Here is a 25,646-nt window from a genome sequence, read left to right on the forward strand (position 1 = left end):
CCTCTCACCAGCGCGCCCACAGACACACACACACACACTCTCTCTCTCTCTCTCTCTCTAGCTGAGGCCCACTAAGCAGTGGTTCTCAAAGTGTGGCCTGGAGACCCTGTTTCAGGGGGTCTGTGAGGTCAAAACCAATTTTACAAAACCACTAAGATGCTATTTCTCTCTTCTGCTCTCATTCTCACAAGTGTGCAGTGGTTTTCCAGAGGCTTTGTGACGTGTGGTATTGGCATGGGTTGAACACAGAAGCAGACAGGAGAACCCAGGTGTCTTCTGGTAACCTAGACTTCTGAAGAGTTTTGCAAAAACGTAAAACAATTCTACGGGTCTTGCTAAATTTGTTTTAGAAAATACAGTTATTTGTCATAAAATGCTTTTTAAATATATCAAAATGTAATGAGTTTAGTATTTATAAACAAATATTTTTAAAATTCCTCTTTTAATTTCTAAATATAATCCACATATATGAATGCTCTTTGGGAACACTATGAGTGTTAAGAGGGTCCTGAGAATTTAAAAAAAATGGTGAGAATCGCTCCACTAAACTGACCAGGACCCTGGAAACAACTGCAGCCCAAGATCTGAGAAACACAATCTCTAACGAGCTATAAGAACAATGTGCTTGGGGAAACAGAATGAGAAATTACTAGGAGGCCGGAGGTGAGGTGGGGTTCTGGAGTTAATTAAGGGCCTTTTCTGACCCATTTCAAAACCTTTCTAGGCCTATCACTGGCCAGAAGGAAATAGGAAGGGATGATGCTGATCTGGGAAGGAGTGCCACAGAGATGAAAGGGCTGCTCTGGTAACTACCCATTCTTCCAGAGAAACAGCCAATCTCTCGGCTGACCACAGGTTGTTAAATCCAATGGATTAAGGCAGGCAGTTCTCAAACCTGGCTGCGTGTTAAGTGTCTGGGAGTCAGTAAAAGCTATGCCTCCTTGGGCCCCACTCCAGACCAATGAATTAAATTTTCTGGGGATGGTGGGACACCTGGGTGGCTCAGTTGATTAAGTGGCTCAGGTCATGATCCCAGGGTCCTGGAATCGAATCCCGCATCAGGCTCCCTGCTCAGTGGGGAGTTTCTTTCTCCCTCTCCCTGCTGCTCCCCACGCTTGTGCTTGCCCACTCAACTCTCTGACAAATAAATAAATAAAGTATTAAGAGAAAATTTCTGGGGATGGGGCATAGGCACTGTTCTTTACCTTTTTATTGATGTGTAAGTTACATCGAGGGCACAGATCTTGGGTGGGGGGAATGGGTGGAACAGCGAACCGGGATTAAAAGGCACAAACTTCTTATAAAATAAGCCACGGGGATGTAATGTACAGCATTGGGGATACAGTCAATGACACTGTAGTGAATGTATATGGTGAGAGACAGTAACTAACCCTATTGGGGTGAGCATTTTGTAATGTATTAAAGTAACAAACTGCTCCCTTGTACACCTGAAATCCATATAATACGGTATGTCAGCTATGATTCACTTTTAAGAAGCACAAGTTAAATGCTATTAATGCTATGCTTCTGTTACAGCCAAGTAACTGCAACCCAGACCTTTAAGCTCCCACTGGGTTCCATCATGCCTCTCCTGGTTAATATTGCTATTGTATATTTATCACCAAAGGTTTGTTTTTCCTGATTTTGAGTTTCATATAAATGGAATAATACACTATGTATTCTTTTATGTCTGTCTTTTCCCCCAACATGTGTGTGTGATATTCATTCATGTTGTTAGGTAGAGCAGTAATTAGTTCTTGTTGCATGGCTGTGGGGTTTTCTACTGTAAAAACAGATATTTTATTGTTTATTTACCCTTCTCCTGGATGGAGCCAACTGGTCCTCTCAAACCGCTCTGAAGTGTGGGGACATGCTCCTACCACAGAAATACAGGAGCTAGGACAAATGACAGACTAGAAATAGACTCGCATCACTTGTCTTATGCCTATAAGGCAGGGATATGGTTATTGAAATGGAAGTCCTAGTTTTCTCAACTACTTAAAATTAATAGTTTTTTTTTCTCTTTACAGGAGGTATAGTCAAATCTGCATGAAAATGTGTGGCTCCAGTCCTGTGCAGAGATTTAGGGTGTCAAAAGTTAGAAGGCCTCAGATGCTCGAGGAGCTGAGATTTGGGCCCACTAGCCAACTGTGAGTACACTCCTGCTAAGTTACATTTGGTTTATTTTTATTTATTTATTTTTTTTTTAAAGATTTTATTTATTTATTTGACAGACAGAGATCACAGGTAGGTGGAGAGGCAGGCAGAGAGAGAGGAGGAAGCAGGCTCCCTGTGGAGCAGAGAGCCCGATGTGGGGCTCGATCCCAGGACTCTGGGATCACGACCCGAGCTGAAGGCAGAGGCTTTAACCCACTGAGCCACCCAGGCGCCCACATTTGGTTTATTTTTAAAACTAAATTCTATCTCAGCTTCTCAATATCACACGGACACAACCACGTATTAACACGGAGTCCCTCAAACTAATTCATATACTGTATCCTCCAACCCCTTCAACTACACTTTCCCCAAATACTGTCTGATTCATTAAAAGGCATAACCATCTATCTACTCAGCTCACTGAGCCAGAGACCCCAGGAAGACCCTCGATCACCACTTCTCCCAGCGGCTACCCACTCCACACAATCAGACCCACACACCCTGTCCGTCACCTGTGTTTCCGACAAAGGCTGCCGAGTGACCCGCTTGTCCCCAGCCCCACTGCTGCCACTGTGCTGGAGCGGGCCCCTTACTTCCAAACTCCGGCCCCACCCCAACTCTCCCTCCTGAATCTATCCTCTGTCCACCAGCCTGAGCAACTTTCTCAAGACATCCATGGGGCCAGGTCATGCCTTTCCCTAAAGCCTCCCTATAGCTCAGAAGCGAAAGGGCCTCCAACTCACCTCACTGACACTTGAGTCTAGACTTCCTGTGTTTGCCTACAAAGCCCTCTGTGGTAGTGCGGTGGGGCTGGGCCTCTCCACATTCCCTTGGGCAGTGTGCCCGAGGCCCCTGCTGGCCTTCCGTCCTCAGGACACACTGAGCTCCTTCCCACCGAAAGGCCTCTGCCCCCTGCTGCTTCAGACCTGCAATCTCTCCCATCTCCAATCCTTCTCACAGGCTCTTGCTTTTGCTAATTAAATTTCAACCTCAACTGCCTCTCTCTCAACAGCCTTCCCTGACCACCCAAGCTAAAGCAGTCATCCCTTTACTATCTAGAACATTACACTATCTTGATTCTCTGCATAGCACTCATTAAATAATATTGGTTTATGTGCTTAGTCTGTCTCAATCTGCCCCTGAAATGCAAGCTATTTCAGAAAGAATCTTATCCTTGCTACATCCAGAAAAATACCTCGGAAGTAAGTACTCAACAAATGTTTCTGTCTTAGACATAAGTATGATGCAAGAACACACAAACTAAATGTACCCCTCTCCCAAATCTAAGAGTTTGAATTCTGGGTCTCGAAGAAAAAACAACGGGAAGGACATAATTGCCATTTAAAAATCACAACATGAATGCTTCTCTGGAGGTACTTCTTGCTTTTACTAATACTTATTTAAGAAGTCTGCTATATAGTAATGCAGTATTTTATTTATTCTGTTCATTCATAACTAATACTCAAGAACATTTATAATATTAATAGAACTTAATCTAAGAAACAACAAATTTTTTTTAACACTTCGATATTGGGTATGAGAAAAAGTCAAAATAATTATGGTCAAAATTATTACATCAAAAACTTAAGAGTAAATGCTTGGTGTTAGTCTACATGCAATTTACTTTTTGGCATACGGTTCTTTGGTTGCAAGGAAGAACATCTGGTTTACTTCACTAATAGGAATATCTCTCAATGCTGGGATGGCCTCTTCTCGGTATTTCTTCTGCCGCTGATTTTTAGCATAGTCATCTGCGGAAGAGGACAAAAGCTCTGCTTACCCAAGCAGTTTCTTCTACCATTTTTGTAGTTTACAGAAATGCACTGAATACTCTGCTAGGCTAATATCTGCATAATGACAAATACCATGTTTAACATAATTAAAAGATTACTTAAATTCTCTCTTTAGAAGAAATGTCCCAAATAGAATAAAAATCAGGAAAGTACTTTCTGCATCTTTAACTAGGATAAGAAATTAACATTTCATTCAATTGTACGCTAAGGATTAAAGTTCCACCTGCACATTTCTCATAGGTACAGAATTATACCCAGGCTTAGAAAATATATTTAACCCAACACCGCCAAATGGTTAAGTCATTTGGTACAATCATTCACGCAAACTTAACAAGGTCCCCTCTTTGCACAAATTGTCTATTTGCTGGAATTTTAGGCAAGAAGACAGGGGATACAGTGCTTTATCGGAAAGCAATATAAAAATACTAGAACTGGTTTTCAAAGTACCTTGTATAGGCTCATAAAAAAAGGCTTTGAAAATTTAAAAAAAAAAAAATCAGACCAAGCAACTTAAAAAACACTTCATTTTCTCCCAAAACCCCTTCACTTCCTAGAATCTAAGCATGGTCAGGAATTTAATTTACTTTATTCTTTAGACTTAGGGGAATTAAAAAAACAACCACAAAGACATGCTGTGGCTCTTCCATCTACATAACTGGGGTCAGGTCTGTACAAGGATGCTGAGGAGCATGCGTATTCTCAAATCCCTCTATCAGACAAGGTCTGCATGGACCTACTTGCCATTCTTTGATCAACACTGCCTGTTTAGGATAAAATATGTTTTTCTTGGGCACAGTTGCTAAGGAACATTTTATATACTTGTGGTCTTTATGGGAAAATACACCTGCTGACTGGTGCTGTAAGTAGCATATTCATCAGAATTGGTTTCTGCCACATAAACATTTCCTCTGGTGTAACTTTGTATGTATTTCTCCTATATTCTTTCTCTTGTGCTGATACGTGTCACCTACTACAGCCTATTCTTGGTTGCTTCTCCCTCTCCCCCCCCCACTGCCAGCACTTTCCTTTGATAATCATTTACCTGTGATTGTATGAATGGAGTTGAGTGGAGAGGTACTCATCATGTTTATTCCAAATAAGAGTACGTAACCAATTACTATAGTAATGAGGAGGTAGACAGGCAATGCAACTGCCCAGTATCTGTAGAAGAAAATATTAAAGAAAATAATAAACTGCCTGAAAAGTCATCATTCTCAAGAGACCATCACCGAGTTAACAAGCTTTTTAAATCCGATTTTTTTAATTAAAATAATACATATATCTACAAAACCGTGAAATCATTCTAATAGGCGTGTAATGAAAAGCTGCAGTCCTGGCCGTGATCGTATAGTGGTTAGTACTCTGCGTTGTAAAAAGCTGCAATCCTGCATCATTCCCTACCACAGCACCACAGAAAAAGTGAAAACTAAGTTACCTCTCCCCTGTCTGCAATCATTTCCTTGAACACTTTTTAAAAAAAAAGATTATATTTATTTTTTTGGCAGAAAAAGAAATCACAAGTAGACAGAGAGGCAGGCGGCGGGGGTGGGAGGAGCAGGCTCTCCGCTGAGCAGAGAGCCCAATGCGGGGCTCGATCCCAGGACCCTGAGATCATGACCTGAACTGAAGGCAGCCGCTCAACTGACTGAGCCACCCAGGTGCTCCACCTTGAGTTCTTTTGATAATTATCTGCTCTCCCATTATTTGTTCCTGTGGGTTTATACCTTAAACATTTTTCTTGAATAGTGTTACCTTAGCAAGATGTTGGGAAGAAATGGAATGTATGTTCACCCTGCCATCCTGAATTAGAGATGTAGGAGTAATGACCTCTGAAAAGCTTTAAATTTCTGTATGGCTATTTATGGATCTTAGAAAGATAAATATTTACAATTTGGGCAGTCTTAAGGAAAAACTGTGATCCTTCAAAATAGTATTCCCACATTTTTATTTAAGAAAAACATTAAACTTACTTTTGAGGCCAGTAGGTTAATCCTAAGGAATGGAGCCAAGATTCAGGAATAAATGCCCACACAAGATACAGTACTGCAGAGAGGAACAGAAATAAGAGAAAAAGCAAAGTCAATAAGGCATGCATCTAATTTAACAAGGTTCAGATAAAACAATAATCTCGTGGGGCACCTGTTGCCTCAGTTAAGGGCCCAATTCTTGATGGAGGCTCAGGTCATGATCTCAGGGTTGTGGGATGGAGCCCCCATCAGGTTCTGTGCTCACCACCAGAGTCTACTTAAGATGCTCTCTCTCCCTCTGACCCTCCTCCTGTGTACATTCTTGCTCCCTCTCTAAAATAAATAAATCTTAAAATAACAACAACACAAAAACCAAAAAGCTCTTTTGAGATTACATGATTACGTCAGAAATGAGTTTTCTTTTCTTTCAGTTTCCTAGCTCCTTATTTCTGTCATTCTTATAGTATTTATGACACTTAACTTAGAGTAGTGTATTTGAGGGTGCCTGGGTGGCTCAGTCGTTAAGCATCTGCGTTAAGCACCTGCCTTCGGCTCAGGTCATGATCCCAGAGTCCTGGGATCAAGCCCCATATCGGGCTCCCTGCTCGGCGGGGAGTCTGCTTCTCCCCCTCCCACTCCCCCAGCTGTGTTCCTTCTCTCGCTCTCTGTCAAATAAATAAATAAAATCTTTAAAAAAGTAGTATATTTGCATTGCTATGCAACAGATCTCTAGAACTTTAGCATCCTGCAAATCTAAAACTCTATGCCCATTAAACAACTTCACTTTCCCATTTCTCCCTTTTTTTAAAACATGTCTTAACTCTCACACTGTATCTGAAGCCATTTAAGGGCAGAAATCACGTCTTAGCTATTGTTGTGATCCTTACAGCACCTAGCAATTTGCCCTCTGTATAATGGCTGTTCAATACTCCATTACCACAGGGCTGAAAAGACTATAGACACCGGTTGCTTAAAGGTGACTTTATCTACCCTTGTTCTGTTCTATCTCATGATGGGCTTCTGCCTCATCTCCCAGAATACAATCTTATTTTCCTCAAGCTCAGTCTTTGTGGAATGCTTTATTGTTAATTTGTAAAAATAACAGCTAACATCCAAGCACTTACTGTGGGCTCCCAACACTTCAAAGCATTTCACATGCATTATTTAATTTAACCCTTAAAACAATCCTATGATATGTATGCTATTTTTATAGAGGAGTAAATGAAATGAAATAAAGTCTTAGAAATGTTACATTCTCTGCCCGAGGTAAAGGGGAGAGACAAATTTCAAACGATCTCTGTTGATGATGTTGTAGGATTCATATTCTACATCAGAAGCATAAGAAACAGCAGTGAACCCAAAAGGCATGGTCTCTCGCCTTCCCAAGCTTAAAATCTAGGGGAGGGGAATAGAGACGAGTAAATGGACATTTTCATTACACTGTGATAAGCATGAATGTGTAATAAAAGGTGATACAGGAGCACGTAAGAAGGCTCTTAGCCCACACTGACGCTGATGGAGGTGATGTTAATGGTCAGGAAAGATCTCCTGGAGGAAGTGACTAAACTGCACCCTAAATAATCAGTAGGGGATTAGCCAGATCAAAAATATGTATGTCTGGGGGCTGCAGATGAGGAAGGAAGGAAATACGAGAAAATGGTGTTCGCTGCCATGATCCACAGGGAGAGTGTGAGGGATCTGGTGAGGGATTTGGTGTGACTGGATGGTAGAGAGAAAAGAAGGCATGGGACAGGCTTGTAACTTGTACATAGCTTTGAAGGTGGATGAAATACAAAGAGCAGAGAAACACCACATAAATTCATAAACGGAAGTGACTGATGTTAATTAAATCAATGAATGAGACTTTATTGAACATCTACTTTATGCCAGGCACTATGTAAAAGTCAAGACTATATAGAAATACTTATCAATCTTCTGTATTGTTTTAAGTGCTTTACATTAATTAATTAATCAATTAATTAATCCTCACAACTGCCCTAAAAGGCAGCACAGTGAAGTCGACCCAGGGTCTGGGTTCAAATTCCAGCTCTATCAATTACTGGCTGTATGACTTTTGGCACATTCCTAAAACCTCATGCCTCAGGATCATCATCAATAAAATAAAGGACAGAAATAACAATACCTACCTCACAGGGCTGTCTTGCACATCATAAACATTCAATAAACACTGTCACCACCCTTTTACAGATGAAGAGTCTGAAGGTTCAAGAGCTTGGGCAAATGATGCCAGGTGACACAGCTAGTTCCTGGAGGAGTCAGGATTTGAACTCAAGTCACAACTTCTTTACTCCCTACACTACCCTTGCCCACAGCATGGTTGGCTGTACCAATACAGTCAGGGTTCAGAAACACTACCACTCCCTCACCTCCCTGGTTTCCACAAAATTCCAAAAAGTTGGATGCGGGTACCCAATTTTTTCCCTTTTGTTTTCCTTTATAATTCCCGTATCCTTTAGAGGAGAGATGTAGGGTCTCCCGTGTGACCCTGGGCACATCAGCGTCTCAGCGAGCATCAGTTTCCTCATCTGGAAAACAGGATCTTCTGGGAACGAAGCCAGATCTAGGGCTCTAAAGTGCACATGGCTTCTCTAGCCTAATTCTCTTGGCTTCCTGCCTCCAACAGGCTGCACCTGCACCAACTTACTCACTCTAAACCCTTCATTCAAAACCTTCCCATATCTTCCTTCTCGCTGCCCAGGAGAAAGCTAAACCCTGTTTCCTAGTCTGATTTCATGTTGCTCTACTGGGTTCCCATGGCTCTTTTCACACTGTTAATTGTAGATTCCAGTGTCTGTCTTGTCCAGAAGACTATGACCACAGAGATGTTGAACCACAGGGACCAGGTTTCATTCACTTTGCAATCCTGTCTGGTGCTGTATAAATAATTTCTTAAGATTACTTACACTGGTGTCGGGCATCTAAAATACCAAACACGAGTTCCATTTAGGTTTTCTTAGAAAAAAGCTTAAGTAGAAAGAATCACAGTTCATTATGTGCACATTCTAAGAACAAATGCCGTAATTTCCTTGTCCTTGAACACCAGAAAAGAGGACCTGGCCATCCATCAGGAAAGTACTTACAGAAGCCAAATTGGGAGCTTAAGAAAAGAACAAAGCCATAAATCGCTCTTTCTGGCAATGGCGACGGTGAATTTTCCACCATTTTCCCTGTGGCTTTAGACAATCTGCGGGAAAGAAACACAATCATCGTCAGTGACTCACTCCCCTTCATCACTGGTCTGCTGTAGCCTCATCGCTTTGCTACGGGGACAGCCTCTGCAGTTTCTCTCCTTGCCTAAGCCACTGCACACCGCCTCCCTGCGCACACACCTCCAACACACACCGCTAGCACGCGTGCACGAGCCCCCAGACCTCGCGTGCGCGCGCACCCTGCAGGGGAGGGGCGGGGTGGGTAGAGAAAGGACGAACGCGTTCCTAGCCTGCAGGCTTCGCGGGCCTGCGAAAAGGGCTTGGCAAGGCCGGGCTCGGAGCACGCGCGCCTCCTCCCCAGGTCCGGGCCACCGAGCCCGGGACCAGGCCCTGTCCTCTCGGGGGAGTTTCAGTTTCTAATTCAAGGGTTGTGGGGTGGGGGAGGCCGTCGCTTCTCTGGCCCCTCCCGACAGCAAGGCCACTTCAGCGCCGAGTCCCTCGCGCAGGCGCCTTCTGGAAAACCTTCGCGGGGGCCAGAGAGGTGAAAGCTAAAGGAAAGGCCGGGTCTTTCCGGCGCCCCCTCCCAGCCCAGGCGCAGGCGCACCGCGACCCTTGCCTGCCTAGAGCGCGCGAGCACCGGGAACCGCCGGATCGCTCCGCTCGCCGCCGCGGAAGGGAGCGGGGCTGCACGACTGCGCATGTGCGCAGCCCACGTGACGGGCTTTGCCGCCTGCGCCGCCGCCCGCTCTCGCCCGCCCGCTGGCTGACGTGGAGGGCCCGAGGCGGCGGCGGCGGCGGCGGCCCGCGTCCGAGGCTCGGGGGCTGCGGGCCCCGGTGAGTGCCCATCTGGCGCGCGGCGGGGCTCCCGGATGTGTCACCTTATCGCGCTGCAGCCGAGATGCCCGGGGAGAGGGGCCCTCCACACCCCCTCCGTGGGTGTGTGGTGAGTGTGGGTGTGTGCGCGTCGCCCCGCGTCGCTTGCTGTGGTGCCCCCGGTTTGTCTGCGTGGGTCGGGGCGCTGGGGGGTGTGGCCGCCTTGGTCGGTCCCAGTGGGTGTGTCCCTTTTGTCTTACGGGCCCCTTCAGACTCCTTGGGCCCCTGGGGGCGTCTCTGTGAGGGTGGGAGTAGCCCGTTTGTGGGCGCATCCCCTGCCGCCCGCGCACTCTCGTCTGGAGGGTGACACCCCTGACAGGCGAGGGGTCCCTGGGTCCGGGCGTGCGGGCACGCGCCTTTGGGTCCACTCCCGGCTTCTTTGTGTCGCTCGCGTTCTTGGCGACGGCGTGGGCGCCTCTGGCCCGTGTGGTGGCCCCCCTTTGTGTCACCGTCCCTCTTCGGGGGGCGCGCGTCCCCCGCTCGCGTGTCCGCGCCTTGTGCAGTCGTGACCCCATCCTGGTACAGCGCCCTCCCCGGTGTGCGCCCTCGCGTGTCCCCGCGCGCGTACCGCGCCTGTGTCCTGTCGAGTGTATGGTTTCCCTTGTGCGCCTTTTCATTCGCGAGTGTTCGGGAACGTTCGTGCGCGCCCCGTTCTCTGTTCTGTGCGCTTTAACGTCTGCGCCACCTGTTTTCGTGAGAATGGCCGTCGAGTCCGGGGGCGGCTTCCCTCCCAGGAGGGGACCCGGGGTGGGACCATCAACCCAGCGCTTCCCCGCTCCCTCCTCGCCGGAGCATCCTCCCTCCCCCGACGCGGGTGGGAAGGGGGGGACGGAGGCGGGTCTGGCCAGCTGCTCCGTAGTGTGGGCGACGTCAGGTGCGGCCCGTCGAGCCGGCCTGTTCTGGGAGGAAGGAGGGGGGAGCCAAGGGCCAAAAATCGAGCCAACGCGTAGGTGAATTTTGGCTGGTCCCAGTGCAGAGTGCCTTTTCCAGAAGAGCCGTAGATGCCCAAAGCGCTTCAGTTGCAGACTCCTTCCACGCCAGCTGGGCAAATACGTTCTAGCTGTGCCTGGGCGTTCTTGGTAATACTTAACGGTTCCTATAGTGTTGTGTCGCGTTCTCATAAATTATCTCTTGATTCTGCCCAGCATCCTGGCGAGGAGACTCAAGGTAGACATTGTACAGATTTTTACTCCTCCCTTGGCAGCAGTTTTCTCATAGTTACAGCTCTAGTTAGGACATTTTTTATTGCAAGAAATTTGCGTTTTATCCTACGGGAAATGGGATTTATTACAAGGATACACAGGGAAGGAAACTTCAAACCGATTAAAGAGCCACCTCCTACGCTGCTTCTTGCTCAAAGGTTCGTGCTCTGCGCTCTAAGGCTGTGTTTTGGTGTGTCTTTCTGTTCATTTGTTCAATTTTCTTACCTTTGCCTAATTTCCTTTTTTTCTTTTTAATTTCTGAAATATTTCACATGTAAAATACACAGGGGGATCTAACCAACCCATGATTCAGATTTACAAATGTAATTATTTTGCCAAATTTACTTCAAATCCTTTTTTATTTTAAGAAATAAAAGTGCAGATGTTGGAGGCGCTCCGAGTTCCTGCCCCTCCTTCCCTAAGATAGCCACTGTGTTCAGATCTGTGTATATCATTTCCTTTAATATTTTATAGTTGGTTCACAGTAAATCCATAAACAATATGTGGTGGTATGTGTTTTAAATCTCAATGGTTTTAAATGATATGTGTCTTTTTGCAACTTGCATTTTTAAAATCAGTATCACATTTTGAGATTTATATACAAATAAATTGGGCAATTGTGTTCTCTTTGGTTCATCTTAATTGTTGGTACAGAATCCAATTGTATGAATATACCATAATTCATTTCCCAATCGGTGGACTTCAAACTTGTTTCTGGTTTTTTTACCCTAAAAACAATCCTGCAATAAACATCTTTGTCTGCTTGTGCACACATTTGGAAGTTTCTCTAAGAAACACACGTAGCAGGAGAGTTGCTGGATAGTAGGATATGTGCATCTTCAACATAACTGAATATCACAGAAACTCACAAAGTGGTTGTACTAATTTTCACTCTCACTGGTATTAAGTGAGAACACTCACTTCCTCACATCCTTGCTAATACTTTGTTACTAGGCTTTTACTTTTTTGCTTTCTCTTTACTGACCAGCTTCCTTTTAACTTTAGCTTACAGCTTAATTTGCTTGTAGCCGCCTTGGCTTCTGTTTTTTTTTAGCCCTGTGTCAGATGGGTTCATCTCTCACAGCTAACTAGCTCAGTCTTTATCTCATATGCTCCTTGTAAGATTAATTCCAGTAAAACTTTATTTTGCACCTATAGTTAATGTAAAGATAGTAATTTCCACGATATGTTTTATGTACCTCTTTAGTAGCAGTTGAGGTGATTTAATTACTTTTTAAAATATAATGAATGGTTTTGAAAAATCTTTTTTCCTCTTCAATGTAATATTTGATAAAATCAAAATATATGTAACAAAATAAAAAAAAATAATGTAACATATATAAAGGTTGTGAAGCAAAACAGTACAGTGAATACTACCAATCAGTATGCCACTCAATCCAAGAATCAAAATGACCAATATTGTATGTGCTCATCTCCAGAGTGACTATCCTGAATTGTCTGTGTCATTCCTTGCTTTTAAAAAAATAATTTTGTCAGATATATGTATATTGCTCAACAATGTATTGTATGGTTTCTTTGTCTTTGGGATTTTTAAAGAAAGGGATTGTGGATACAGTTTTCTAAGACTTGCTTATTTCACTCAGGGCTGTTTCTAAGAGTCACTGATATTGAGAATAGATGTAAGTCATTAATTTTCACTGCTGTGTAATACTCTACAGGGAATGTTAGACAGTGTATGCATTTTTTGATGGACATTTGGCTGTTTCTAGGTTTTGCTATTATGAAGATTCTTGTCCCTATCTTCTGGTACATGGTTGCCAAAAATTTCTTTAATTTTCATATGGGGGTTTATGACCCCCTCCCAGAGGAGTAACGAAGATATTTCTAGGGAGTACTTGGGCAGGAGTGATATTAATGAATCAATTTCTAGATCATTAAATTCTATGTGTTCTCTTTCTTAAAATTGGTAATGCCTGGGGCCTGTGATAGAGGCCTCTTGTTGGTCCTACTTTCCACTTTACATTTCCTAGTAGCACTTTTACCTTAGGTAAAGAAGGCATACTACCTACCCACATGGAATATTATTAAGGCATTGTCCCAAGCAGAAAAACTCCATGGAATACAGATAATTTAAAATCCAGTATATGTATGTGTGTACACACACACACAGTGTTAGAGCCTTTTCTAATCCAGGTACTTCCATTCAGGAGCTGCATTTGCAATTACAATTTCACATTTTATGATTGATTATCAGTGTATGCAGTTATTTTTGATAAATCCTATGTTATAATAATTATAACAGTTTAAACCAATGATATGTCACAAAACTACATTATCTTTAGATAATATCTAAGATTATCTTTAAGTCACAAGAAATTCATCATTTACAATTATTTAAACTTGGGCTGAACACTTGTAGATGTCATCTTAGTGTGAAAATGATTTAAAACATTTTTAGTGGTTTGTGAGTAAAAAAATGTTTGGAATATTATTGTGGTAAACTGTTTGCTAGAGGTCAAATTGCTGGATTATGGGGTATGAATGTTCAACTTTACCAAACTTTTCTGAGGTGGTTGTACCACCTTGTACTTTGGCCAGCAGTTTTGTCAATTTTTATATACTTTGATAAGCAGTGTATATGAGTTACAGTTGATTCATATTTATTCCAGCACTTATTATCATCAGATTTCTTAATATTTGCCAATCAAATGGGTATGAAATGATGTGTCTAGTGGTTTTAATTTGCATTTCTTTGTTAATGAGTTTGAGCATCTTTTCATATGTTTATGAACTGTTTCCCTTTTGTGAAATACCTGGTCATATCTTTTACCCATTTTTCTCTTGGGTTGTCTTTTAAAACTAATAAACTGGAAACACTAATCCTTTGTTGATTATATGCATTGTAAATATCTTCTCAAATTCATGGCTTGTCTTTTTACTGCTTATGGTGTGTTTTGGTGAACAGAAGTTCTTAATTTTTATGTAATCTAATTGGAAACTTTACCTGATCTTGGGATTATAAAGACATTCTCCTGGGTTTCTTTTTAGAAGTTTTAAAATGATGTCTATCGCATTTAAATTCATAATTCATCTGGTATTGATTTTTGTGTAAAGTGTTAAGGCAGTGATCCACATTCATTTTTTTCCTCCTCGTGGCTACAGCTGTCCTCATACCATGCATGGAATTGGCCCTCTGTTCACCAGCATGGGTTTGTTTCTGACTCCCCTTTCTGTGCCACTTGTCTGCTTGACTATCTCTATGTTATACCACACTGTCATTATTAATCCTATAGCTCTACCAGAAATCTTGCCATTTGGGGCAGGGGATCTTGAGTCTCAGCTGTTCTTGGACCTTTGTTCTTGTTTTAAGAATCAACTTGTCACGTGACGTGAAAAACTGGGAATTAATTGGAATTATTGAATCATTTTGAGGGAGAATTGAAATCTTTAAGATTTTGAGCCTTCCTGTCTGAGAACATGGTATGTATTTCCATTTATTTAGGTTTTTAATGTCTTTTAATGTAGTTTTGTAATTTTCTCCATACAAATCTAATACTTTAAAATTGTTGATTCTGATGTTTCCAGTAGTTTTGTTGTTTTTATAACTGGTGTTATTTTTTAAGGTTCTATTTTCTGACTTTTGTTAGCAAATAGAAATTTAATGGATTTTTATATTAACCTTTAGCCATCACTTGATAAACTCTTATTATTTCTAACATAGTTTCTATTATTCTTTTGAGTTTTCTATGTGAATAATTAATCATTGCAAATACTGACACTTTTGGCTTTTCCTTTCAATTATTTTCCCTTTAAAATTCTTTTTTTTTTTTCCTGGTCTTAATACGCTGGCATACTTTTACATCTGTGTTAAATGGAAGTGATTATGGTTGTTCTTTAGAAGTGATTATTGTGGGCATATATGTCTCATTCCTGATTTTAAGAAGGGAATGTTTCCCCATTAAAAATCTTTGTTTTAAGCTTTTGTAGATACTTTTTATTAAGTTAGGAAAGCCTTTGCAATTTTGGCACACGCTTCCTGCGTGGGACAGAAAAACAAGAATATTTTGGGTTTTTTTCTTTTTTATCTGTTATATGTAATGAATTTCAATTTATATGTTTTAAAATTCTTAATTCTCTTTTGTATTCTTCACTCAGAAAAACCCAAATTGAGCTTAGTGAATTGTCTTTTCATGAACTACTGGCTTGAGTTTGCTAATATTTTATTTAGGATTTTTGTGTCTGTGAGTGAAATCACCATCATATTTCTTTATTGACTATCTTGTCTGATTTGGGCATTAAGGTTATACTGGCCTTATACCAATTAGAGAATAGCCCCCCCCCCCTTTCCTGGGACAGTTTGGATTGAAGTGATTTGTTTCTTTAAAGTTTGGTGGAGTTTACCTCCATGATCATTTGGATCTAATGTTTTCTTTGGAGATGGATTGTATATTATTAATAGTTTAGTTGTGATTAGCAGTTGAGTAGTGCTAGCACTTCAGATTTTCTATTTTAATCGATTTTGTAAGTTTAAGAAATTTATCTTTCCCCCCAAATTTTAAGTTGATTAGCATCATTTTCATGGTATTTTCTTAATTCTCTTTTTAATTTCCACTTTATCTGTAGTTAGTGTTCCCTTTTTTCATTTTGAATATTATTTGTATGTGGCTTCTCTTCTTTCTTGATTAATCTTGCCAGAACTTTGTCTAACTAATGAATCTTGTCAAGCGGTCAATTTTTGGCCTAATAAGTTCTTTTACATTTTTGTGTTTTAGTTAGTTGATTCTTTTTCTTTTATTTACTTACTTATTCTGTCTTTGGACTTATTCGTCATTTTTTTAATTAAATTGCATGCTTAACTTACTAATTTTCAACCATTGTTATTTCCTAGTATAAGTATGTTAGGCTGTAAACTTGCTCCAAATTTATTTTCAGTTTACCTAACATTGTTCAGTTATAGTGTTTTCATTAACTTTTAAATCTAAATACTTTTAAAATTTTCATTTTGATTTTTTTTTTTCATTTCATTAGTTTTTATTGAAGTATCGTTGACACACAGTATCAGGAGTTTCAGGTCTGTTACATGAGATATGACAGTTCTGTGCATTACGACACACCACAATAACTGTCATCACCATTTGTCATGTATAATATAGTCACAGCATTACTGACTCTGTTCACTGACTCTGTTCTCTATGCTGTACTTTTCAATCCCATGACGTTTTTATTCTGTAACTAGTGATTGCCAGAGGGGAGGAAGTGTGGGAATGGGTAGATCAGGTGAAGGGGATTCAGAGGGACTGACTTCCAGGGATTTTATTGTAAAAGCACTCTGCATTAAAGGTAAACACTTCTTTTTTTGACTTACATGTTTTAAATTTTTCTTTGAAATATGTTTAATTTTCAAAAGGATCTACATTAACATTTTTTCTTTGTTACTCATTTCTAAATTGTGTTATTGGAGAATGTAGTATGTATTTTATCTTCTAAAAAATACTTGCTTTCCATGGACTTAGGGCCTTGTACATAGTGAATTATAACTTCTCAGTGTGTACTTGTGACAAGTGTGTATTTTGTTAGTGTGTATCTGTTAGCTCAAGTTTGTAAATTGTTTAGACTATCTTCATTAATTTTGTTTCACCTGTCGTTAATTGAGAGAGAGATGTGTTGCAGTCTCCCACTACTACCTTCAAACTGACTTTCTGTAGTTCTGACAGCTTTTTTTTTTTTTTTTTTTTTTGGATGTATTTTGAGACTTTGATTTAGGTATGTGAAGTTTAACTTATTTTCTTTGTGGATTGAACCTTTTCTATTATGCCATCATCCTCTCTATACCTAATTTTGTTTTCTGTGTTAGTATCTATTTAATGTATCCCACTTTTTTTTTTTTTTTTTGGTGGTAATTTACCTGAAATATCTTATTCCTTTATTTTACCCTCACTTATTTTTACGTCCTTAAATTTTAGATGTCTGTTATAAAGAATATATTACTGGATTTTTCTTTTAATCTAGTCAAGCAGTTTAATTGTTAATTTTTTTAGAAGTTCAAGTCTCTTGGTAGTCAGCTCAGTTTTTATCTAAAATGATTTTTAGGAGTGCCTGGGTGGCTTAGTTGGTTAATTGCCTGACTTAGGCTCAGGTCATTGTCTCAGGGTTCTGTGTTCAAGCCCTGTGCTGGGTTCCTTGCTTAGCCGGGAGTTTGCTCCTTCTCTGTCTGCCCAGCCATTGCTTATATGTGTGCATGCGTTCTCTGTCAAAGTCTTCTAAAAAAAATTTTTTTTTTTTGGTCATTTTATCCTTGTTCTTAAGAGATAGTTTTGATGGGTATATAGTTCTAGGTTGATAGATTATTTTCTGTCTGCATGGCAAAGATACTCTACATCCAAAGCCTCCTGCCAGTTTTATGTTTCCTACTTTGAAGAAAATACTTTTTCTTTTGCTGCATTGGATTTTCTATCTTTGGTGCTATGCTATTTCCCTTCCAATTCTGATGGAGATTACTTTTTATTTATTCTCTTTCGGATACATGTTTCTTGATTCTGACTTTTATCTTTCATGAAGTCTAGAAGATTCTGAGCCTTGCAATATTGTCTTCGATTTTATGTATTTCTCCTTCTGGAAATTTAATTGGATGTATGTATATTGAACTGTGTCCAGGTCAGTTACTTTTCATCTTTATAAGTTTTCATTTTCTTGTTTCTTTACCAGAATTTACAGTGCTGGGTAGTTTAATTAGGCACATCTTTAGTTCGGTTTCTCTTCATCTGTGCTTAATCTTAAGTGCATCCTTTTTTTCCCTTTTACTTTTAAGTTATATTTTTTATTTCTCAAAGTTCCACTTCTTTTTTTAGACATACTAAGTCTTTATTTTATAGTCTTATGGTGCTTGCTTGTGTTTCTGAATCCCTGGGTATTCTGTAGACTGTATCTGGCAGTCCCAATGTCTGAAGTCTTTAGGAATCTTAATTTATGGCTTGTTCTTTCTGTTGTCTCTGCTTCATGGTGGGTTGACTCCACCTTTGTTTAATGATCTTTGGTTATGAACTCCTCTTTGATGGCCCTTTCCCTGTGGGATCTTGAAAGTTTGATTTGGGGGTGCTTTTCTTCTGATAGAATTTTTATCTGCTTCCATTGGGAGCTGGGGAATTTACGTTACATGGCTTAGTTTCCTCACTTTGCTTCTGGCTTAGGGCTTAGTGTCCATTATTGCTCTTGGCATTATTACTTATCACTCCTGACTGTCAGTTTTGGTTTTTAGCTAGAGGTTTATTCATTTGGGGGGAAAGGGTGGCTTTAACTATTCCCTATTCCTATGAGCTCAGCAAAATTAAAAAAATTTTAAAGTCTAGAATCTACTTTGTTTTGCAGTGAGAGTCCCCCATTAGTTCATTGTAACTGATGGGATTAGAAGTCCTTTCCATTAATATTTAATTTTAGCAGTATGTTTACTTGAATTTGTATTAGAAAAATAAAACTGGTCCTACCAAATGTAAGATTTCTTGTGATAATCAAATTTTCTGTTAAAACAAGTTTTCATCCAAGTTAGAAGTTGAGTCATTCTCAAGAAAAAATACTGAACAACAGCAGTATAGGTGGCAAGTGCATTCTGCAAAGTTTTATTCTTGGGGAGTGTGAATAAAAAATTTGAGAAATTCTGAGGGACTCAAGATGAGTAGGGCATAGTGTACCCTTTGGCCTACAAAGATAAACCCATGATGACCAGTGTGAGAGTTGCTGTTGGAAAGATACGGACAGGATGCTCTGGTTTTCCAGAGAAGAGGTGCAGAAAGAAACTTGGTAGTTGTAAGAAGATCAAGAAATGCTTCCCAGAATGATGTACTAAGAACTGGTAGACATTAGATGGTTGCAGAATAAGGTTTGTTTATGAATCAGAAGCAGTTGAATATGAATGGCTTCTAAGTTGCATGTTGTGGAGTGACTGAAAATAAAAGGAGGAACAGGATTACAAAAGGCCTTCCATGCTATGATAGGGAGTTTGTACTTTTTTCTGAAGAAGGGAAGCTATTGAATGATTTTAAGCACTGAAATGTTATGATCAGAGTTTCAGAGAGTGCCAAGGTTGAAGGCAGGTGACCAGCTAGGAGGCTGCTTATTAAGTTAGTTCAGAGGAGAAAAGATGAAGTGACAATTAAGGCAGTGTCACTGGCATGAAGATGGGTGTGTTAATTTTAGATTTCTTAAATAGCTAGAAAAGACAGGACTTTTTGGTCATTTGGATAGGAATGTTGAAAGAGACTGGACTTGATTGACCTCCACATTGCTGGTTTGGTTAGCCAGGTGGCATGTAGAGCAATTGACTGATAACATACAGAAAGAGGAAAGAACTTGGTTTCATTTGTTTGTTTTTGAGGAAAAAGATAAGTTCATTTTTGACCTTAATGAATTTGAGAGACTTGTGGTACATCTTGTATTAAGATCTAGTAGTAGTTGATCCAATAACCATAGAGATGCAGTGTAGCCTGGAGAAATTAAAGACTCTGCACCATTTGGGTGTTTCAACTATTGTTTGCTACAGTGAGTATGAGATATTTAAAGTGGCACATAGATTTTTAATAGTGAAGAATTTAATGTGTATGAATAATATAAGTTGTGCTTCAAACCTTTGATGTCATGGATATCACATAAGCCAAGTGAGCCCAATAAAAGAGAAATACTAAGTAAATAAAAATACATGTGATATGTGGAAATGGCAAAAATCATGGTGAAGCTGTGCAAAAAATGGAAGTTCAGAAAGTGCTGGTTTAAGCCATGGGTGTGGTGGATAAGGTCACCAAGGAGAGAGTAAGCCTGAAAAGAAAAAAGTTGACATTGGGTGGCGGGGAATGGAGAAGAAGAGCCCATGGAAACTGAGGAAAAGGAGCCAGAAGAATAGGAGGAGGACCAGGAGAAGATGGTCTTTGGAGTCCAAATGAAGAGTTCTGAGGAGGAGGAAGTGGTCAACAGCGTCAAGTAAGTTGTAAGCTGAAAAGTGCTCTTTGGACTTAGAAGTTAAGGTAGGCCATTTAGCTGCAAGCATCCAAACAATGGATTTTAAAAAATACTCATCTAATACTAATGTTAATGGTAGCTGATATTTATAGCATTTCCTATATGCCATGTACTATTCTAAGCACAACACATGTGTTAACTGGTTAATCAGGTAGGTAGTATTGCTATTGCCTTTGACACATGAGGAACCGAAGTACAGAGAGGTAAAGTAATTTGCCCAAGATCATACACTCAGGAAATGGGGGAGCCAGGATTCAATCCTAGGCAATCTGGCTTCAGAGTCCATGCTCTTTAATTAACTCCTGTGCCAGTCACCTCTCTGGTTAAAACAAAATAGAAAATAAAAATCACACTAGTGTCTAATTACAGCATAGTTGGTGTAGGGTATGCTATCAGTGAGGTCTGCCAGGCTACCAATGACCAGCATGATGTCACAGTGGCTCAGTCTGCTGGGTATGAGCACATTAACTGGATTGTAATCGATGCCATGATGGTGATGTGTGGGCTATGGCAGAGAGTTTTTGGCTCTTTCTGTGTATATATACAAAAAGATGTTTGTAAGGCAAATTGTATCTGTTTTCAAGATAGCATGTGTCCCATTTTATATTCCACACTTTGAGTCCTAAAATGTTTATTTTTTCACTTTTGTAGTTAAATTCCCTAAACTCTGGAAAGAGTGTTTATCCAAAACAGCTCACTTTCCAGACATGATAGATAACCAGCCTCTTGGAGAAGCTCACTAATGACCTTACTGTAAGCAGTTCCTTGAATGGCAGAGGTAGAAACCCAGTCGCAGAAAGCTGAAAGTGAATGAGAATGGAGGAAATGTGAGAGAAGGGAGGAAGAATGATGATGATGAAGAATCTGTGGTAGGAGACAGAGGACACAAGGGCCATAAGACTCTTGGTTGTGGTCAAAGGAGCTAATCAGAGTTAAAGATTTAAAAACTAGTTTAGACCTGCACTGTGATCTGAAGTGTAGCCTTGGGAAGGAAGAACCTAGGTATCAGGGGTGGTGAAGATTATTTTAATCTAGGAGGTCAACAGCAAGGTTGGGGTCTTGAAGGGATTGTCTGCATGGGTTGATGTGGCTGGCATGGTGAGAGTTTGGAGGAGAGTGGGGAGTTCTCTGAACTAATGGTCCATGTTCATAAACAGAACAACAAGCAAGAGTTAAGTAGGTGGCAGTGAAAAGGAAAGGTAGATACAGTGAAATAGAGCGGGAGACTATGGAATCAGAGGACCTGTGTTTGAATCCTTCCTGGCTTGGTGACTTTAAGCCAATTACTTTATTTTATTCAGAATGCTTCCCATATATATGCAGGTGATGAGATTGAACAAGATAATGCACGTAAAAATGCCTGGTATGATGTGTGATAAATAGTATGAATAGTTGGCTAGGAGGATTGTTATTGTTCTTCGATTCTTATACTATAAGGTTTTCATACTACAAATTGGATGTGATAAGAATAAAACAGATTTGTATTTTGAGGACTGATGGTGGTCTTGTTTAGGAAAAAAGAAACTTGATTTGAAGTGGGAAAGTCCAAGAAATCGTGTGAATGGTGGTAGTGATGATGATAGGAAAAGAAGGCCATTAATTGGGCAAGAGTTAGAAGTACTACCATGCTGCATTTTTTAGTGATGTTTATGTTTTGTAACTATTCTCTGATGGCGATAAATTTTTATTACTAAACTTTCTTCCAGAAAAAATCCTTAAGTCTGAAACTCCAGCTCTAATTTCCCTTTCCCCCATTGAAATATTCTATTTAAAACATAGATACTATGTTTGATAATATGAGGCTGTTGGCAACGTGAGGAGTTTTGCCCACATTTGCAATCTAGCAGTGTCGTGTGTTGTAGTTGTGAGAGTGCCAGATGCAGCAATTGTTAGGAGAATGGAAGTCTGGTGGTGTGGCTGTGGGGATTTAGGAGATTGATAAGCTTGCCCTGTACCACTCCAGCTCTGCCCCTTTGCCCAAGACAGGGACATACACGGGTGGATGGATAGGGGAAAGTAAGTAGCCAAAAAGAAACCATTTTCTCAGTGGAGTCAGGATTTACTTCTGGCCAGGAGGTTGAGAATATGGCGGAGATTGTGTGTGGTGAAATGGCATGTTTCATAGGATGCAGTAAAAGCAATGGGGTAAAAGGGCAGCAGTGGAAAGATGTCTTTTGTTCATCCAGCAAACAATTATTCGGGGGCTTTATCATGTGCTGGGCACATACAAAAGTGGAGAAGCCCTTAATTATCTTCCATTTAAAGGAGACCTGTAAAGAGATAAGTTCAGAGTAGAGATGGTGACTATGTGAGCCTAAGGGAAAAAAAAGATTAAACTGGTATTTGAAGAGAGTTGGGAAAAGAATAGCAGCAGACTGAGGGTGAGAATCTTCCAGAGTCAATGTTCTTATGATTATTTTGGGGAGGCTTAAGTTCGAAGAATTTTTCTAGTATACCATAGAAGCCAGGAAGATTGCTTCTCATATTACCTCACATGATTTAATTACTGATTCGGGTTTGTGTTGTTTCTTTAGGATGGTACAGCATGGACGATTTTGCCCTGGGAGATTTCACTGTAGCAGATGATGCCTTGTTAGAAGATTGCCCTTATATGGATGATTTTGTCTTTGCTCCTGAATTTATGTCCAATGATTATGTTCGTGTGACTCAACTTTACTGCGATGGGGTGGTAAGATTTGTTGCTTTTTTGTTTAAACGTTGTGTCTTCTTAAAGGTTTATTATTTTATTGAGATATAATTGACATATGATATTGTATTAGTTTATGGTGTACAACATAATGACTTGAAATGTGTGTATGTTGTCAAAGTATCACCACATTAAGTCTAGTTAAAACTACATCCATCACCATTCATAGTTACAGATCTTTATTTATTTATTTATAAAAAAGATTTTATTTATTTATTTGAGAGAGAGCATGAGAGAAGAGAGGTCAGAGGGAGAAGCAGACTCCCCGCTTAGCAGGGCGCCTGATGTGGGACTTGATCCTCGGACCCCAGGATCATGATCTGAGCCGAAGGCAGCTGCCCAACCAACTGAGCCACCCAGGTGCCCCCAGATCCTTTTTTATTATGCTGAAGACTTAATGTCTACATTTTAAAGGTTTTTTTTGATTCAGAGCTATGGGAGTAAAGATGTTTTGTGGGACAAAAGTTTTTGTTTTTTTTTTTAAAGATTTTATTTATTTACTTGGCAGAGAGAGAGATCACAAGTACACAGAGAGGCAGGCAGAGAGACAGGCAGAGAGAGGAGGGGAAGCAGGCTCCCCGCTGAGCAGAAAGCCTGACACGGGGCTGGATCCCAGGACCCTGAGATCATGACCTGAGCCGAAGGCAGAGGCTTTAACCCACTGAGCCACCCAGGCACCTATGGGACAAAAGTTTTTACAGGGAGTTACAAATGCAATTTTGGAAGGGAAGGTAAATAGTATCTCTACAATGTGCAGTACCAGAGAATGAGTGATGGGGAAAGATGGTTTTCTAACTGGAGATTAGAGTAGCTTTCAAGAAACAGCTGTAGACGCAGACTTAGGGGAAACAGTATTAAAAAAAGCCTGAAAGGCTCACCAGCTGAAGATATTATAGTCAGAGTGTATAAGTAAATGTACACTGAAAAATTTCGTACTTTAGTACTGATAATCCTTACATTAAAAATTGAAAGCTGTACTTTTGCATTTCATCAGATACAAATGAAAAGAATTTTTTTCCATTTAGGGTATGAAGTATAAAGATTTTACCCAAAGTGAGAGAAACTTAGGTGAGTAAATTGGTATTTTAATTTGTTGAGAGACTGTTGGGGGAGGTTCATCCATTCACATCAACATAACGGTCCTACATATCTTTCATTTTTTTACGTTTTGATGTATGTATTTTTAATTGAAGGATAGTTGACATGCAGTATGGTATTAGTCTCAGGTGTACACTATAGTGATGGGACATTTTTATATGTTATGCAGCGCTTACTGTAAGTGTAGTTATTTTAAGTTATTACCATGTTATTGACTATACTTTGAACTTTACATCCCTGTGACTTACATATTTTATAAGTGGAAGTTTTACCTTTTAGTCCCTTTCTTCTGTTTTACGCATTCTCTTTTTTCTTACCTTTCCATATCCATTGTAGCCATTTCTCTATTAACAGTGTTGATTTATTCCAAAATGAGGCAAAAAATATTAATTTAAAACTTTTTTTTAATAAAGAATTTGACATCTGCAATATGTGGTGTAGTAAACCAGTTTCTGTCCTGCAAGATTACTGTGATGCCATTAAAATATACATCTTCTGGCCACTTCTGTTTCAACGTCAGCACAGTTCTATAATATCACGGTTGCACCCCTGTGTGGAGGCCACGTAAGTTACTACACGTCATTCATTTTGTGTAAACAGTGATAAGCATGTTGCCCATTTTTGAGGAATGCCAAGTGCAGGGGAAGGCTTGTCTTTTTGTATATACTGTTCAATTTCACTCTTACGTAATAAGATGGGAAAAGTTAATGCTTTGGGTTATGAATGACTAATCATGGTGACATTATGATGAATGAACCTCTGAGGAGCATTAGATGGTAGATTTGAAACTGAGGGAAAATTAATATGCTTGTTTATAAATAGCAACATTGTAGTACAGAAGAGAGAAAAAGGTATAGTATTTTGTCCACTTAGTAAACAGCTTATGGTTACCTAGAGTAAAGAAAGAGAGAATGTAATTTTTTTCAAGTAGTTTAAATTGAGGTATAACATATAGTAAAGTGTAAAGCTCAATGAATTTTTATATGTGAGAACCTAATTTTCTAAAAAATGAATTTGTATTTAAGTAATTCTCATGCTTCTGAGATAAGTTTGAAGAAATTACAACATCTGGAATTGATGGAAGATATTGTGGATTTGGCAAAGAAAGTTGTGGTAAGTGGTAGAATGTGTATTTCCCCCGTGTATGTAAAGAATATAATAATGTGGTATCAGGCCCGTTACTCGTTTATAGTGGTTAACAGGTGATGGTTTCAGTTGGATTTAACCTGAGATTATTCTGCTGTCCGTGAGTTTGTCCTATGTATTTGAGAGATTAGGTAGATAGCAGTCTTCCTGACATGAATGATGAGATCCAGGACCATTCCTCCTCATTAAAGGATAGAAAATAGAATTTGTCACAGACAAAAGAAAGCTGCTGGTTCCCAGGAACTTCTGTCACTGAAAGTGATGGGTTCTTTCTTGTAAAATCATGCCGCTGTCAGCAGTACCACAACAAATGCTTGTTCTTTGGGGTAGACTTTTATTATATAGTATTTGAGGCAGTGCCCTGTATTATACTGAGGGTTTTTTCCCTTGAAAGCCATTTGATCATTTTTCTTATTTCAGTTGGTTATGGAGTTATGGTGCCAAGTGTTTATTTCCTGCTGATAATCCTTTGCTATTCCTTATATCAGCCAGTGTATTTTCATAAAAAATCTTGGCGTAATGAACTTTAAAGTCCATACATCTAAAAGTCACACTAAGCCATTTAA

At 40.0% G+C, this 25,646-nt stretch overlaps 2 protein-coding genes across 8 annotated transcripts in view; one reads left to right on the forward strand and one right to left on the reverse strand.

The window, feature by feature from the left end:
• Positions 1-3,572: 3,572 nt before the first annotated feature.
• PIGP (phosphatidylinositol glycan anchor biosynthesis class P) lies at positions 3,573-9,797 on the reverse strand. Of its 7 annotated transcripts, none has more exons than XM_059392335.1 (5): positions 9,708-9,797; positions 9,019-9,122; positions 5,921-5,993; positions 4,993-5,111; positions 3,573-3,908 (listed from the first exon to the last, which is right to left on the reverse strand). In XM_059392335.1, exons 1-5 carry the CDS (start codon positions 9,785-9,787, stop codon positions 3,778-3,780), a joined length of 507 nt encoding a protein of 168 aa, XP_059248318.1. In that variant the 5' UTR covers positions 9,788-9,797; the 3' UTR covers positions 3,573-3,777. The 7 variants fall into 7 exon arrangements, with proteins under 7 accessions (XP_059248318.1, XP_059248319.1, XP_059248321.1 ...); XM_059392336.1 differs by having other exon boundaries at positions 9,704-9,779; XM_059392338.1 differs by having other exon boundaries at positions 9,692-9,716.
• Positions 9,798-9,840: 43 nt separating this feature from the next.
• The window catches only part of TTC3 (tetratricopeptide repeat domain 3), a 130,172-nt gene continuing 114,366 nt past the window's right edge, over positions 9,841-25,646 (forward strand). The window contains exons 1-5 of the mRNA XM_059392334.1: positions 9,841-10,030; positions 22,664-22,818; positions 23,862-23,904; positions 24,348-24,498; positions 24,960-25,047. Of these exons, the coding sequence (XP_059248317.1) occupies positions 22,675-22,818; positions 23,862-23,904; positions 24,348-24,498; positions 24,960-25,047 (426 nt within the window). The 5' untranslated portion in view covers positions 9,841-10,030; positions 22,664-22,674. The remainder of the gene's footprint in view (positions 10,031-22,663; positions 22,819-23,861; positions 23,905-24,347; positions 24,499-24,959; positions 25,048-25,646) is intronic.

The sequence above is a fragment of the Mustela nigripes genome, chromosome 2, assembly GCF_022355385.1.
Source record: "Mustela nigripes isolate SB6536 chromosome 2, MUSNIG.SB6536, whole genome shotgun sequence".
NCBI classification, from domain to species: Eukaryota; Metazoa; Chordata; class Mammalia; order Carnivora; family Mustelidae; genus Mustela; species Mustela nigripes.

What these genes read in the sequence shown, in the direction of transcription:
- PIGP (XM_059392335.1), bottom strand. Translation starts at nt 9,787, where the DNA reads ATGCGCAGTCGTGCAGCCCCGCTCCCTTCCGCGGCGGCGAGCGGAGCG. An exon ending in AAGCTCCCAATTTGGCTTCT is followed by an intron (nt 5,994 to 9,018) that starts GTAAGTACTTTC and finishes TCCTCTCTGCAG; the next exon opens with TACTGTATCTTGTGTGGGCA. An exon ending in TTAACCTACTGGCCTCAAAA is followed by an intron (nt 5,112 to 5,920) that starts GTAAGTTTAATG and finishes TTTCTTCTACAG; the next exon opens with ATACTGGGCAGTTGCATTGC.